We start from the raw sequence: 15,729 nt of genomic DNA, 5'->3' as shown, positions 1-15,729 counted from the left end.
GGTACCCTATGCAAGTTATAATGTTGGTGCCACATTTTTTTACAAATCATTTTTTAACACATGGACGCACACACGTATACGGGATTGCACGCACGCACATACACACTAAGTAAAAAAAAAAAGGGTGCCCCTAAAATTTTGGTGCCCTGTGTGGTTGCTCCTCTCGGACACCCTCTGGAACCCTCCTGCACCAAAATTAAAAGGCCGGGAATTCATTCCAAACCCTAACACCCAACACTTACATCCATCATCCATGCCTATGAATTAATTTTTTTAAAAAAGGATTTATGAATTAAATTTATATTTGTATTTTATTCAATTCTATTAGAAATGAAAGTGCAGTACAATTCATGTGACCAAAGTCTTTCGACAATTTGTATTTTTTTTCTTTAAAGGATGTCTTTATTTAATCAATGAAAGCAAATCTAAGAAAGTGCCAAATGCAACAATTTAAGAAATATTCTTTAAAAAAACACAATTTAAGAAATATAGAAAAATCCACCTAACTTGTGTTTGTTTGAATTGAATATAGTAAGAAAAATGAATGTCCTTGCTTCCATGACTCACTCAATCACTCCCGGTTAAAACCAGGGTTAGTAAAAGAATAACTCCAAACAGATAATTATCAAAGAATTAAAACTAATTAAATTGAGAAAGTGAAATGGTAGGAAAATATCTATGAAGCACAGACACTCCTCATATTACGCGTGTTCACTGTCGAACACGTGTCGGATACCGACACTTATGATTATACTAAATTGGGACATTTTCTCAAATTATTATCGATTTCGACGTGTCAGTGTCAGTGTCGTGTCCGGTGTCCGTACAAACATATAATAAATAAATAATAAAAAAAGAAAAGGCAGAGTCAAGAGAAGGTGAATGTGAATAAGTGTGAACTCAAGTCTTAAGCTCAGCTGCTATAGTATTTAATGAGTAATAACCAAACAAACATCAGCAAACACCACCACTTCATATTAACAACTTTGCTTGCAACACACACATGATGAGAATGAGACTACTACTTGCTTCCTTGTGCCTTCTCTTCTTATTCTTGCATTTGTATTCTGTTTCTTCACTCAACTCAGATGGGTTGGCACTCTTATCATTCATGTCTCACTGGACATATGTTCCTTCTCCCATAAACTCCACATGGATTCCATCTCATTCCACACCATGTTCATGGAAAGGTGTCCAATGCGACACTGCAACTCACCGTGTAGTCTCTCTCAACCTTTCGTATTATAACATTCCCGGTCAACTAAGACCGGAGATTGCTAATTGCACACAACTCAAATACTTAGACCTTTCTTATAACTACTTTACCGGCCAAATACCACACTCATTCTATAATCTTCACAAACTCACATCTTTCGATCTCTCTGTTAATCTTCTCACTGGTTCCATTCCAACTAGTATTGGCAACATGACTCAACTTCGCTACTTGTATCTCCAAAATAACACCTTGTCTGGTACAATTCCTTCAACCATTGGGAACTGCACTCAACTGCAAGACTTGTTTTTGAACTCTAATCAATTCCATGGTGTCATTCCCCACACTCTCAATACCAATCTTCTTCGTTTCGATGTTGCTGATAATAAACTAACAGGTACCATTCCATTTGGTGGCTCTTCTAGTTGTCAAAATTTACTGTTTTTGGATATCTCATTCAATTTCTTCAGTGGAGGCATTCCCACAGCCCTTGGGAATTGTACTTCTTTATCACAATTTGCTGCTGTCGGATGTAACTTGGTTGGAACTATTCCATCCTCTATCGGTCTTCTAACCAAGCTTTCAATTCTACACCTTCCTGAGAATCATTTGTCCGGAAAAATACCTCCCGAAATAGGTAACTGCAAGTCTTTGAATCAGTTGCATTTGTATTCCAATCAACTTGATGGAAACATTCCAACTGAATTGGCGAAGCTGAGTGAACTTAAGAACCTCGAACTGTTTTCCAATCAATTGCGCGGTGAAATTCCACTTGGCATATGGAAGATTCAAACTCTTGAGCATCTACTTGTGTATAATAATAGCCTTTCTGGTGAACTTCCTGTGGAGATGACAGAGCTCAAGAATCTCAAAAAAATCTCATTGTTTAACAACATGTTCTCTGGAGTCATACCTCAAAGCTTAGGAATTAATAGCACTTTGTTGCTGTTGGACTTTACAAATAACAGGTTCACTGGCAACCTCCCACCAAATCTTTGTTTTGGCAGAAAGTTAAGCCTTTTGCTTATGGGGATCAATCAACTACAAGGTACTATACCTTCTGATGTCGGAAGATGCACAACTCTAACAAGGGTCATTTTTAAACAAAACAACTTTACTGGGCCTCTACCTGATTTTGAAACCAATACCAATCTCTTATACATGGATATCACCAACAACAAAATCAACGGTTCGATTCCATCAGGTTTAGGAAACTGCAAAAATCTCACAGATTTAATTTTGTCCGTGAACAAATTTAGTGGTCCAATACCATCAGAGATAGGAAACCTTGTTAACCTTAGGACTTTGGTTCTTGCTCACAATAACTTAGAAGGTCCTTTGCCATTTCAGCTGTCAAACTGTACCAAAATGGACAAGTTTGATGTGGGATTTAATTTCTTAAATGGTTCTTTGCCATCAAGTTTGCAGAGATGGACAAGGCTTAATACACTAATTTTGAGTGAGAATCGTTTTAGTGGCGGCATTCCAACTTTCTTTTCGGTATTTAACGATCTTTTAGAACTACAGCTTGGCGGCAATATGTTTGGAGGGCGGATTCCTAGATCGGTTGGGGCATTGCAGAATTTGATCTATGGGTTAAATCTAAGTTCTAATGGACTGATAGGAGACATACCTGTGGAAATTGGAAAACTGAAAACTTTGCAAATGATGGATCTGTCTCAGAACAATTTGACAGGAAGCATACAAGTTCTTGATGAACTCCCTTCATTGGTTCAAATCAATATTTCATATAATTCTTTTCAGGGTCTCATACCAAAGAGTCTAATGAAGAAGCTAGCATTTTTGGGGAATCCTGGGCTATGTATCAGTTGTTCGCTATCCGATGGTTTGGTTTGCACCAAAAGCAGCAGCCATCTAAAACCATGTGATAACAATACTGTGAAACACAAAGTCCTCGGCAAAACTGCAATTGTGATGATAGCTTTAGGATCCTCAATATTTGTTGTATTTCTGTTGATGGGATTAGTATATATCTTTGTTTATGGCAGAAAATCTCAACAAGTCCATATTACTGATAATGGTGGTCCTTCGTCCCTTTTTAACGAAGTCCTGAAGGCTACATCGAACCTAAGTGATGAGTATATTATTGGCAGGGGAGTGCATGGAGTTGTTTATAAAGCCGTTGTAAGTCAAGACAAAGCTTTTGCTGTAAAGAAGCTAGCATTTTCTGCTGCCAGCAAAGGTAAGAAAATGAGCATGATCAGAGAAATTCAAACCCTGGGACATGTTAAGCATCGAAATCTAGTCAAATTGGAAGAGTTTTGGTTCAGACAAGATTATGGTCTAATTCTATATCGATACATGCGAAATGGAAGCCTTTATGATGTATTGCATGAAAAGAAACCAGCACCATCCTTAGAGTGGAATGTCCGGTATAGAATAGCTGTTGGAATTGCTCATGGGTTGGCTTATCTCCATTATGACTGTGATCCTCCGATAGTTCACCGAGATATCAAACCAAACAACATACTTTTAGACTCTGATATGGATCCTCACATTGCTGACTTTGGTATTGCCAAACTTTTGGACGAGTCTTCTACATCAAATTCTTCCTTATCTGTGCTGGGCACAATTGGTTATATCGCGCCAGGTAACTAACTCACTAACTAACTAACTAACTAACAATTGGATTTTTCTTTTCTTTGCAATATTCTTATATGGACGATTAATATGACAGAGAATGCTTATACAACAAGAAGTCGTAGGGAGTGTGACGTGTACAGTTATGGAGTAGTTTTGCTTGAGCTGATAACAAGAAAGAAGGTAGCAGATCCATTATTTATGGAGGGTACTACTACTGATATAGTGGGTTGGGTTAGATTGTTGTGGAGTGAAACAGGAGAAATTAAAGAAATTGTTGATTCAAGCCTTGCAAATGAATGTGTAGATAGCAATATAATGGAAAATGTTACCAAAGTGCTTATGCTGGCTTTGAGATGTAGTGACAAGGATCCACACAAGAGGCCTACAATGAGAGATGTTACCAAGCAATTATCTGATTCTAATCCACAGAAAATAAGTAGAAACTGTAGATATGTAAATCCATATCAGCATTACACGTCAAAGTGATATTAAATTTGTACAGTGAGTTGGAACTCAATAAATTTCTGAATATTTGTATATCATGTCTCAATCTAGTGTTTGGTGAGACAACAAAATATGATAAGTTAATCCTAAAACATATTATGTCTCTCTGGTGGATCCCATTGTCAAAAAAAGAGGTTTAGCTGGATCCCACCCGCATCGTTTATCATCGATCCATCATCATCCATGTATAGAATATTCACCTTTGGCTCCAGCCATGTAAAATGAATAATTAAAATTAATAATATCAATTGTTAAATTGTTTTGAATAATATCAATTGTTAATAATAATTTAAGTTTTTGTAACTTGCATCACGTCCGTCATTGTTAAGCTCAGGCCGACCACATTTTAATCAACTTTACTAATTTAAGTGATTTGTTGGTTTAACCATGGCATAGTTGATTCAATTATAATTTCCTTAACTTTTTTATCAAAATATCCAACATAAGTAATTCGAATATTTGCCACACATTACATTGGTATCATCTCAAATCTCAAAGACATAACTTGCTATTACAAAAAGGCTAAATATTTGTTACATTATAAATTAGACCAAAAATCTTGAAATAACTCAAGGAAGGCTCACAAGAAGTTCTGTAACAACCAAGTGTCAAAATTCATTTCAGAACAAAATTATGATTGGTACCATTTTCTAAGCTGTTGAGGTTTTTTCTCACCATCATTTCCTTGGGAACCCTTTTGTGAGAACTTGGATTTATATTGTTCTATAAGCATGTCAAGCTTATCTACTGTGTCCTTCCCTATTGAATCTTTATTCTTCTTTGCCCTTTTCCTAGAAACCTTTTCCCCTGCTTGTTCTTGGTTTTGCATCTTCCTCTTTCCATATACCGCGTCATCTTTCTTTCCTGATATTTTCCTACTATTACTGTCAATGGCAGTATTTTTACCTTCGTGTAATTTAGCACCGTGATTCTGGCCATCTTGGTTATTCTTTAACTTACTCACTGAAGCTTTTGGACTTTCTTTCGATGATAACACATCGGTGTTTGTACTCTTATGGTTGCCTTTCTGTCTTTTGGATTTGTCTCCATGAGGAGGTTTTCCATTTGCCACTTTACTGCCTTGTTCATTATTTGAATTCAATCCCAAGTCTTTTGTTGGTTTGTCATGCTCTTGAGATTTTCGTTTTCTGTCGGCTCCATGTGTGTAAACTCCTGCATTGTCGGGTTTATCATTTTCGTTTCTGTTGTCATCACGAGGAGCCTGCTGCTGATATTGTAGCTTTGCATTACGTAGTTTCAACGTTTGAACATTATCAAGCGCAAACTCCACAATCGGCCGATGTTCAGGACCAAAAGTTTCTGTGGTCAATGAAAGACAACATTAGATTACAAGGAAAACACGGTGCACAGCACATAAAATGCTAGCAATACACCTTTTTTAACACACTTCTCGGGACATATTTTGTGATTGATTCATTTTATATTTAGTTTTTTGACGATATTCCTTTTTTTAAAAAGTGATAACTTACAAACTAATAATGAAGCTAGTATTATCACTATTGAAGAAATGGATGTTATTGTTACCAGGATTATTGTTAAGAACTCTCAAAGCAACAAGGGCATGTTGATGCTCTGAAAATTCAAGAAAGGCAACTCCACGGGAAAACTGTTTTTCTTGAGTAGCCTTTCCTTTCCTTCCATCTTTTAAAATCTTTATCTGCAAAGTACATTTGTAACATTAAAAATGTAACATAAATCCTAAAGCTATAGAGAAACAATAATTGACAACTTCAAGTCATGACCTATTTAACCAACCTGTCGAATTACAGGTTTTTGCTTGGTAGCTCTAGAGATGACTGCATCAATGCAAAGCTTCTTTAGTTGTTTTTCAGTCATGGACTTCGGTAAGTTGTAGATAACAAGTCTAGTTTTTGAAACATGGAAATTTGGAGATTGAAGCTTCGTCTTCTTTTTCCTTTCCAAACTATGATTTTTTCACAAAATAGTAATGTGAGATCACTAAAATCAGTTACACAAATTACAATCAGCGGTAAAATAATATCTTTACCACCCAAATATGAAACATCAAATACAACATAGAAATCAGAATAGTAGTGTGGAAGTATAAATGATACATACACGAAAAATATACTCCCACTCCCTCAGTCCCTAATTATAAGCATCCTTTGGAGAAAAAATTTGTCCTTGAATATAGCCCTATTTCAAATTACTAGATGCATTTAATATATTTTTTCCCAAACATAACCCTAATAGTACTAATTTGTCAGGGAAGATGCACTCTCGAGATTGGATACATCTATACACAGACAAATTTGGTAATAGTAATAGCTATACACAAAATGTATACATTAATTACACTACCAACTTTTCTTAATGTATAAGAAAAGTTGGAAATGGGATTATAAAAAGGGATGGAGGTAATAATTTGAATATCTCTCAACCATTTCATTATAACCATATATTAAAAAAATATTATTAAAAAAACATTTAAATTTTCATTTACCCAGCTTGTTCACTCGCATGACTCGTATTTTTTGTTTGTTGATCTGAGCACATAATGGTCTATGCAAGAACCCCTTCTGTGTTAGAAATTATATTTTGTTAGCTTTTCAAGCGACTGAGTTTTATTGCCCCTTGTTATTTTTCTCAACAACTACCTGAGCTAAAAAGAAAAGAAAATCAAGGAGGAAAACTAGTCCTTTTATTTTCCTCCAGCATTCAAGGACCAACAGTGGATAATCCCAATATTAAGTGAATTACTAATAAGAAAGGTGAACCCATTAAACTGTCCCCCAAATGCAGCACAGCGCAGACAAGCCATAGCCATATATAATTAAAACCAAAGTGGCACTTGTGAGTTAAAAATTAAAATTATAAATGACATTTGCACTCAACCATAAAATACTCACTCTTTACGTTTTGCCATATCACTGGCTGAAACCCCTTCAGCAGCTGGAGTCCCGGCAAGAATAAGTCCCTCCTATTACAATTTTTTAAAGAATACAAATGTTACTCCTATTGCATATCAGCTACCACAGCCTGCAACACAAGAGATAGAGAGAAGACAAACCTTTGCCAAGTAAAGATTGCGGTGGTCATGAACCTCATTTTTTTCTTTCTCCAGTTCTTTCTCATGAGCTGATTTCTTGTCCAGAGCCTTAAAAACTTTTAATGGTCTACCCTTCACTAAAATACCCATCCCAGAAGCAGCATTGGCAGTTGAAATTGCATTATCAGCTGCTTCCACAGTTTTAAACTTAAGAAAACCAGTCCCTCGTGGACGCCTGCATTGAGTAAAAGGGGAGTATGAATAATTAAAGACGAAGTAATCTGTGAAACAGACACAGAAAAAGAGTTCTAGCCTTCTAGAGGACATACTTGGTCAATTGGTGGAGAACAGGAGCAAAATATTCTACTACTCCAAATGCAGAAAACCGTTGCTTCACTTCTTCAGTATCGCATTCAAAGGGAATATTGCTTATAAAAACTGTTCTTTGCAAATCATCTTCTGTTTCCTTAGGATTAGATAACTTGCTGGAAGTCCCGGGCTTAGAAATAGCAAAAACCTTGTCAGACTCTTTAGATGCTTTACTATCTGCGCCCTTAACAGTTTCGTTAGATTTTGGCTCCTTATTTTCTTCAGAACATGTAGAATCGTTATTTGCAGACACGTCTTTGGCAGAGGAGGACGCAATCAAGTTGTTAAGAACCTTTCTTGCAATGTCTGCTTCCTTGTCAAAATCATCTTCAGAAGGAACATCTTCCTCCACAACACCATCAACATCACTATCATCTCCATGATCAGATTGTTCGTCACTATGCTCAACATCATCCTCAGTAGTAGTACTATCATCTTCATCTGTCACCTTTTGTTGTCCTAAAGAATTCATAAAGGATGGCTTATTTAAATAGTTTGAAACAAAGTTAAGAAGGAGGAACTGTAGTCTGGAACAATAGTGAAAAGCCTATCAACAAATAACATGTATAGCATAACTAAAAGAATGACCCAATGCTTCAAATGTTATGTTAAATATATCACTCGCCCATGAAGAAAAAAGCTCAAACTGCTACAAAAAAGCAATTAAATAGTAGTCGCAAAATCCATTGGAGTTAAAATTTGAAACTCGGCTTTGTCATATTATGTTCTCCAAAAATTTATAACTACTGTAAGTTAGTCAAAACTCAACAGCTTGGCTCCAATTGATTTTGCTACTTTGTCATATATTCAGTAACTTTACATATAAGCGAGCTATAAACAGGAACTAACTGGTCTATTTCACAAACTTACTTACCCGCAATATAACAGTGAAGATAAAATTAAACTCAAACCTACCCAAACATGTGAACAGTGACGATGAGATTACCCAAACTTGGGCTTTTTTGGGTTTCTCATCTTCTGTAAGTTTCTTATCTTCTGTAAATCTATTTCCCAGACTTTCATAAATAGGATTTTTGACTCTTAATTAACTCTGTTTCTTCATATATCAAAAAAATACAATGCTTTTGACGCTTGTAAGTGAAGATAAGTTGCAAATTCATTCCAAAAACAATAACAATATGTCTGTCGTCTACATCTAAAGTATGGAAATGTCACAACTCACAAAAACTATGTTTTAGCAGATTCTACTAGTTTAAAAAAAAATTGACAAATAAACATTTCTAGCAAATATTCAATATCCAAATAATAATACTACTCTCTCATAAAACTAAGAAATAATTAATCGCAAAGGATAGCATTAAAAATGAGTTTGTTTCTTTTTGCTTTCAAAATTCAAGAGCAGTTTAAAGCACTTCATTCCCTTCAATTGAATATGCAATATCACTTCCACTTAAGAAACAAATTACCTTCCTCTGAAGCAGGAGCATCATTGGTATCACTACTAAATATCTTTTTTGGAACAGCCCAGTCAACAGCTATGAGACGACTCCCAAACTTTGATCCATTGAGTTTTTTAATGGCCTGAAACAGCAGCAGGAAACTTATATACAAGTTATTTTAGAATACAAACAGTATGTAAAGTAAAACCTTTGAAACAGTTCATACATTTTCAGCATCTTGCTTGCAGGTGAATTTTACAAATGCAAAACCCTTTGAAAGACTGCACAAAGGAAATGAGGGGAAAACAGCTTAAGAAAACATAATGTATAATACTTTATCAAAACACTTTATGTCAGGAAAAGAAAACGAATATATACCCTGTGTCGGACTTCTGTGGAATGAATACCTCCCATACAGACCCCGCAGATGAAAATGCATCTCTTATTTCATTTTCTTTGGCCTGTATCCATATTTAGTCAAGTAATTAGAAAACAAGGTCACCAAACAAAACATTATTTAATGTTCTGTAACTCTACAGATCAAACCTTGAAAGGAAGGTTTCTGACAATAAGCTTCCATTTCTGAGTCTTGGCGCCCTAGCCCACATACAACAACAAAAATGTTAACAAAATAAAATTTCATATAGATCGGTAAAGCCTCTCTAATCGGCTAGCAGTTATTATCCCTCTATATAAAAGATTCTATCTGGTGCATGATGATACTATCCTCTGATGTGTTCTATGACAAGCACTTTACCTCACCGCCAAGCTGTCGTGCCCAAACAGTTCCACCTCCTATCTCTTTTTTATGCAATTTTGCAACGGAACCACGAGCTGATTTTACACTTGTATATAGTACAGCTGAAGCATCTGAAGTACACCCATCTTGCAGCAGACCTGGGAAAAAATTCATAATGACCTTAGCTATCCTAAGCAGTAAAAGAATCTTTATAAACATAATACATGATTCAATCTTGTTGATCTACATCCTGACTGGAAAACCATATCACTAGAAAATTTAGTGAAAGAACGAAAGCCTATGTCCTCATCAGCATACTCAACATGATCGGTCATAAGGGATACAATGCTACTAGATGTTTAATTATAAAGGGGAAGGGCTAAGCATTAAAATTTAAAACAAGATTGACAACTTCCAAAGCACTTAGAAAATCTACATTAGAACTTGCTTCATACATTAACCATGAGAGCTTGTTATAGTTATTAAACAAGTAAAAAGAATCTATTTTTTACATCTAACATTAACATATCAGACCAATAAATAAACATAAAACCTATCTTGTATGTCATCTGAAAAGATAAAATCAGCAGTTACCATGTTGCTGAAGATCATTCCTTGAAAGGGGATACTTGATAGAACACACAGTTCCAATATCTCTGGCTTGGCGGTGAACATCTTCAGCCATAGCAGAATTAATGAGACCACCAAATATAACAGTCCTAGCAACCCTGCCAAAAGAAGAAGAAATAGAACAAGGAACAGCATTTTAGAAATGAGATATACATCCATGATTAAGAAGAGAAACATCCATAATGTAAGTATCAGATCATCTTCTCATTATCTCTTAATCTCAACCGAAACAAAAATCATCTTTCATGGCTCAAGTACAACTATGAAAAGGGAGTTAGAGTAAATACTTCTGCTTTTCTGAGCCACCCCCCTCATCTGCTGCGTCATTACAAAGAGCTGCTTTTTTTATTTCCACGGGCTTCCTTGAATTTTTCGGTTTATTCAAAACTTTCACTTCTAAAAGAAATGAAAATATGATATTAAGAAAAAGCAATAAATATATAAATGAGCAGCTTGTAAAGCTAATCAAATGCACATTAACAAAATCATAACCTTCTTCCTTTGGAACTGATTCTTCCTTTGGAACTGAAACAGACTTCTCTACTGCAGATAATCCATTGTCTTTATCATCATTTTTTGACTCTGTGAGATCATCTATCTTGCCCTCTATTGCATTGTAAAAGAAAGAATGAGAAAAGAAAACAGGGGAAGATCAATAATAAGTTCAAAATTCAAATCATTTCTACATCATTTGAAAAGTATGTATAACATCAAAGCATCACAGCATGCTCTATCTGAAGAGAATTAGAGGCTAGCATCAATCGACCTTGATCTGGTTTTGATTTTTTTTCACGGGGTGGACGAGGAATCGCGTGCTTCACTGAAATTTTTCGGCCACCAACTAATGAACCATTCTTCAGCTCAACAGCAGTGTTAGCGTCTTTCTCAACAGCACTGAAGATGACAGCAATTAATAACAAACCAGAAAAAGTCATGTTACAAATTATAATTCTAATTCTAATATGTGCAAAAGAAAGTACAAAATAAGTCAATTGACATACTGTGATTTCAGATTAGTTTACCACAAACTACCAAAACAACGTGCAAAGTGAACATCAAAATAAGACTAGCCTGATATTGTTGAAGCAAGCACTATAAAACTGATAAATCTATAATAAAGTTCAAAAACTGTCTCCCTCCTCATGACATCAATATTATACTCTCTTAAGTTTAGTAAACCGATAGCATGTTGAGGGATATATTACTGCGATTATACAGCATCCATACAATACATACAATCTTTTTACGTTTACCAATCAGATTACATATTCCAGTGTGGTCAATTGCAGATTGCAAAAAATAGTTGTGTTTTCAATTCTACTACACAACAATGCTATAGCGCCGTTATAACTTACTATTTGAAAACACTTTGTGCTAACTACTAAATAGTGTCACAGAACAATAGCATCTTTTTCAAATTCTGGAACACTATAGTCATCATCGCTATTTAACAACCCTGATTCATTCACTCATTCATATACACACTAACTTAGCTGCACTTCAATTGATAGATTGGCTCATTTGAGCTAGGAGCCTAGTTGGATTGGCTCATTTGAGCTTATAACCGCTTAATTAAGTTGTATATCCGAACACAACCAAGTAACATAAAACAAGCACAAATGAGTTGAACTGAACTTACAAGTGAACATAACCGAAACCGCGATGTTGGTCAGACCCTGAGAATAATCAAGCATAAATGTCAGATAAAGAATTACTTTTCTTAATAAACTTATCTTAATCCTTAGTTACTTACCCTTTTGTGCAACCATGAAACAACGTCTAATAGGTCCAACTTCACTGAAAGTTTCTTCAAGCTGAATTAATTCAACAACAAATTAGCATTAAAAAAACAATAGTAAATAACAAAACAAATATAATCAATGCATAAAAAAAATACCTGATCTTTTGTAAAAGAATAGGGTAAATTTGAAACGAAAAGAGTTAAGGGGCTTTGTTTTATAGTGCCGTCGCTATTTTCTCTCATCGCTTTGTTTTTCTTTCCCATCTCTCTGTAACAATGATTACATGTGTGAATTTAGGGGCCAAATAACAATATATACAATGTGTAAGAGTATCACAGTAAAGCATCATACCTTTCAACTCTGATGAAGTTGCGTGCGTCTGAGTTGCGTTTCCGGTGGGGTTGCGGCGGAGATTATGCGTGCGGCGGAGAAGAAAAAGAAGAAGAGTTTGGTTTATGCGTGTTTGTGTTTTTGCCTGAAGATGATGCTGTGACTGTGAATGCGTTGTGAAAGAAAATTGAAACCCTGATTCTACTCGTACAATGATGGGTCGGGTCACCCGTTTGGGTTAACTCGGACCGGTGTTCGCTTCAAACTGCTATTGCTAATAACGTATTGTTTGGGTTTTTTTAAGTTTAGAAGCTATTTTAATTATAAAGCTAAAATTAATAATTTTAAAACTAAAATTAAGGTTGTTTGATAAATGCTTATCAAAAAAAAAAAAAAGAGGTTGTTTGATAAATCTTATTTTTTTTATTAAGAAAAATTAAAAGTTGTTTGTTTGTTTTTTTGTTATTATTATTATAATATGATTGAAAGATATGTTTAATAATATATTATAATTTTTCTTAAAATATTGAAGCTGTTTTTCTTTTACTAGAGCTTTTAAAAATTATTGTTTGGCCTACCTTCTTACTTCTAAGAAAAATAAAAAGGAAAAAAAGTTAAGCCAAACTGTAGCTAAAGGGGTGTATTGGATTGAGATTTTATGAGACAATTTTGGCAAAAAAAACTCTCGATGATTTTATGAGATTTTGTTGGACTATATTGATTTTGTGAGATTTTAAAGACTTTTTTTCAAGACTTTTTTACGATCGATATTTTTAACACATGATTTGAATGGATTTTGAGAGATTTTTTTCAAAAGACTTTTTATAAAGATTTCATAATATTTTATATATTAGGAAAGTTTTGTATATTAGGAAAATTTTAAAAGAATCAATAAATTTTAATAAAAGATTATATTTTTTGGGGAATCCAAATATTTAAACAAAAAAAAACTCTTAAGTTTTTTTTTATGTATGTTTTTAATCACCAATAAAAAGGTTACCATCACTTGTACAAAAAAAAAATTACAACCACCATTGATGGAAAACATAAGCAGATGAATGTGACGAAAAAATTCGTTTGATGTAAAAAGTTGTAATGAAACAAAAGTTTGTAAAAAAAATGTAGAATTTGTTAAAATATTTTTTGCAAAAAAAACATATTTGATATGTAAAGAAGAAGAAGAAGAAGAAGAAGAAGAAGAAGAAGAAGAAGAAGAAGAAGAAGAAGAAGAAGAAGAAGAAGAAGAAGAAGAAGAAGAAGAAGAAGAAGAAGAAGAAGAAGAAGAAGAAGAAGAAGAAGAAGAAGGAAAGAAAAAAAAACTAGTATAATGATGATGAAAGTAAAAAGTCTAAGAATGTGTTTGGATGAGGGAATTTTTTGAGGTAAAGTAATGTTTTGAGGGAATTCAAATGATTTGAGATAAATTCCATTGTTTGGATGAAAATTTGAAGAATTTTCAAAATGATGGAAATTTATGAAGTATTTTGTTCAAGTTTGAAATCTGGCACGCAGTGAACACAATGCTGCACAAGATGCTATAGCACACGTTGCAGCAAGACAGTCGCAGAACACAGTAAATAAATAAATAAATTGCAGAACAATAAATAAGACAGGAAATTGTTAACCCAGTTCAGTGCAACGTCACCTACTCTGGGGGATACCAATACAGGAATGAATCCACTATAATAGCTCTAGTTCAAAGCCCTCGACCAACACCCGGTACTTGACTTATCACCTAGACACTACCCGTGCAATCCTACCTAAGAACCTCTTAGATAATGAGACCCCGTCCCAAATTCCCTCTAACAACACGTACCATGTTGCTGTCAATAATAATAATCAAGATGGAGACACTCTCCTAGAAACTAGACCACACTCTTGCTTAAAAGCTTATGAGTGAATCACACACACTAACTCCGTGCTTCAAAGCTTAGGAGCAGCTTACAATAAACAACACAAACACAGTCCTAAACTTGCATAAAAAACGACACAAGAAAGGCTCACAAAAAGGACACACTAAACCTTAAAAAAACTCACGCTTTAGTAATACACGGTTTAGAAAATACATAAAAATAATAGCTTGAGGCTTCACATATTTATAGTCTTCAATGTCTTGATGGGCAAGCTAGGGTTGCAGACCAAAACCCTTGCAACAGCTGCGGCCAAACCTAGATTAAAATTGAAAATATGTTTTGTGTTGTACCAAACAAAAAAAACGAACAAAAATATAATATAATTATATTTTTGTTTTTAATAACTTTCCTTAGGCCGACTTGGACAATTCTTGTGCAGTAAGTCATGTCTTGCATATACACACGTGCTGGAATTTATATTTGAAGCAAATCTTGAACGAGATTGACAGAAAAAATTCTGCACTTAAAACAGAGCATCAGGATGCTGTACGAGGATGCTACAGCATCTTTGTCCAGCATCTGGCAAAGTTGGCTTTTACAAAATGTAGCCAAACACAAAACCCAACAATCTCCCCCTTTGGCAAATTTTGGCTAAAACAACTTTGGCCCAGTGCATGGAGAGATACTGTCTAGACTTTCCTTCGAGTCAACATAAACACACAACTAGGAAAGAAAGTAGAACAATGCTAGGCTATTTAAACTTTCCTTCAAGTCAACATGAGCACACAACTAGGAAAGAAAGTAAAATTTCATCAGATGAAAGGATAGCTAGCACGTAAGCATCAGAGGTATGCAACAGCGGAACATAACACATCTTAGCCTCAAAGTACAGATAGAGAGAAATAAACTCTCACATAGTGGATTCAAGATCGGAGAAATAAACTCCTTAAAATTTTAGCAACGCCACAGAGAATAGGAAAAATAAATTCCTATATAAGCATGCATATTACAAGTAGTAGAAAAATAAATTCTACCTACTCCCCCTCAATTTATGCATAAACATTCACTCCCCCTCAAAACATGCATATCACATAAAACATGCTACACTAGATGCTATAGCATTTTTCATCACATCATGCACACAAACACTTTTACTCCCCCTTTTTAGCCATAAATTCTGACAAATAAAGTCAGTACCATAGAATAGGAGCAAAGCAAAGATCCATAGAGTACCAAGTCACAGAAGTCAGAAGATAGGGGATCACATAGTACATATTACAACCCAAGAGGCCTAAGCCTTCAAAAAGAAAATCC

General features: G+C 34.8%; 2 protein-coding genes across 3 annotated transcripts; one reads left to right on the top strand and one right to left on the bottom strand.

Moving 5' to 3' along the window:
- Positions 1 to 958: 958 nt before the first annotated feature.
- On the top strand, positions 959 to 4,587 carry LOC123882155 (receptor-like protein kinase). Its single transcript, XM_045930964.1, has 2 exons — positions 959 to 3,824; positions 3,912 to 4,587. The coding sequence occupies exons 1-2, from the start codon at positions 1,004 to 1,006 to the stop codon at positions 4,301 to 4,303; spliced, it is 3,213 nt and encodes a 1,070-aa protein (XP_045786920.1). The 5' UTR covers positions 959 to 1,003; the 3' UTR covers positions 4,304 to 4,587.
- A 177-nt stretch (positions 4,588 to 4,764) lies between these two features.
- On the bottom strand, positions 4,765 to 12,914 carry LOC123882011 (RNA-binding protein 28). Of its 2 annotated transcripts, XM_045930789.1 has the most exons (19): positions 12,584 to 12,914; positions 12,388 to 12,499; positions 12,244 to 12,304; positions 12,130 to 12,166; positions 11,257 to 11,384; positions 10,983 to 11,096; positions 10,778 to 10,886; positions 10,455 to 10,588; positions 9,879 to 10,018; positions 9,668 to 9,718; positions 9,500 to 9,582; positions 9,348 to 9,402; positions 9,149 to 9,263; positions 7,682 to 8,180; positions 7,374 to 7,587; positions 7,213 to 7,283; positions 6,098 to 6,266; positions 5,867 to 5,999; positions 4,765 to 5,641 (listed from the first exon to the last, which is right to left on the bottom strand). In XM_045930789.1, exons 2-19 carry the CDS (start codon positions 12,493 to 12,495, stop codon positions 4,953 to 4,955), a joined length of 2,910 nt encoding a protein of 969 aa, XP_045786745.1. In that variant the 5' UTR covers positions 12,496 to 12,499; positions 12,584 to 12,914; the 3' UTR covers positions 4,765 to 4,952. The 2 variants fall into 2 exon arrangements, with proteins under 2 accessions (XP_045786745.1, XP_045786744.1); XM_045930788.1 differs by having other exon boundaries at positions 10,778 to 11,096; positions 12,584 to 12,835.
- Between the last annotated feature and the right edge of the window lie 2,815 nt (positions 12,915 to 15,729).

Source organism: Trifolium pratense, linkage group LG4, assembly GCF_020283565.1.
Source record: "Trifolium pratense cultivar HEN17-A07 linkage group LG4, ARS_RC_1.1, whole genome shotgun sequence".
NCBI lineage: Eukaryota > Viridiplantae > Streptophyta > Magnoliopsida > Fabales > Fabaceae > Trifolium > Trifolium pratense.
The sequence above is the reverse complement of the archived record's forward strand: the minus strand, read 5'-3'. Positions and strand labels throughout refer to the sequence as shown.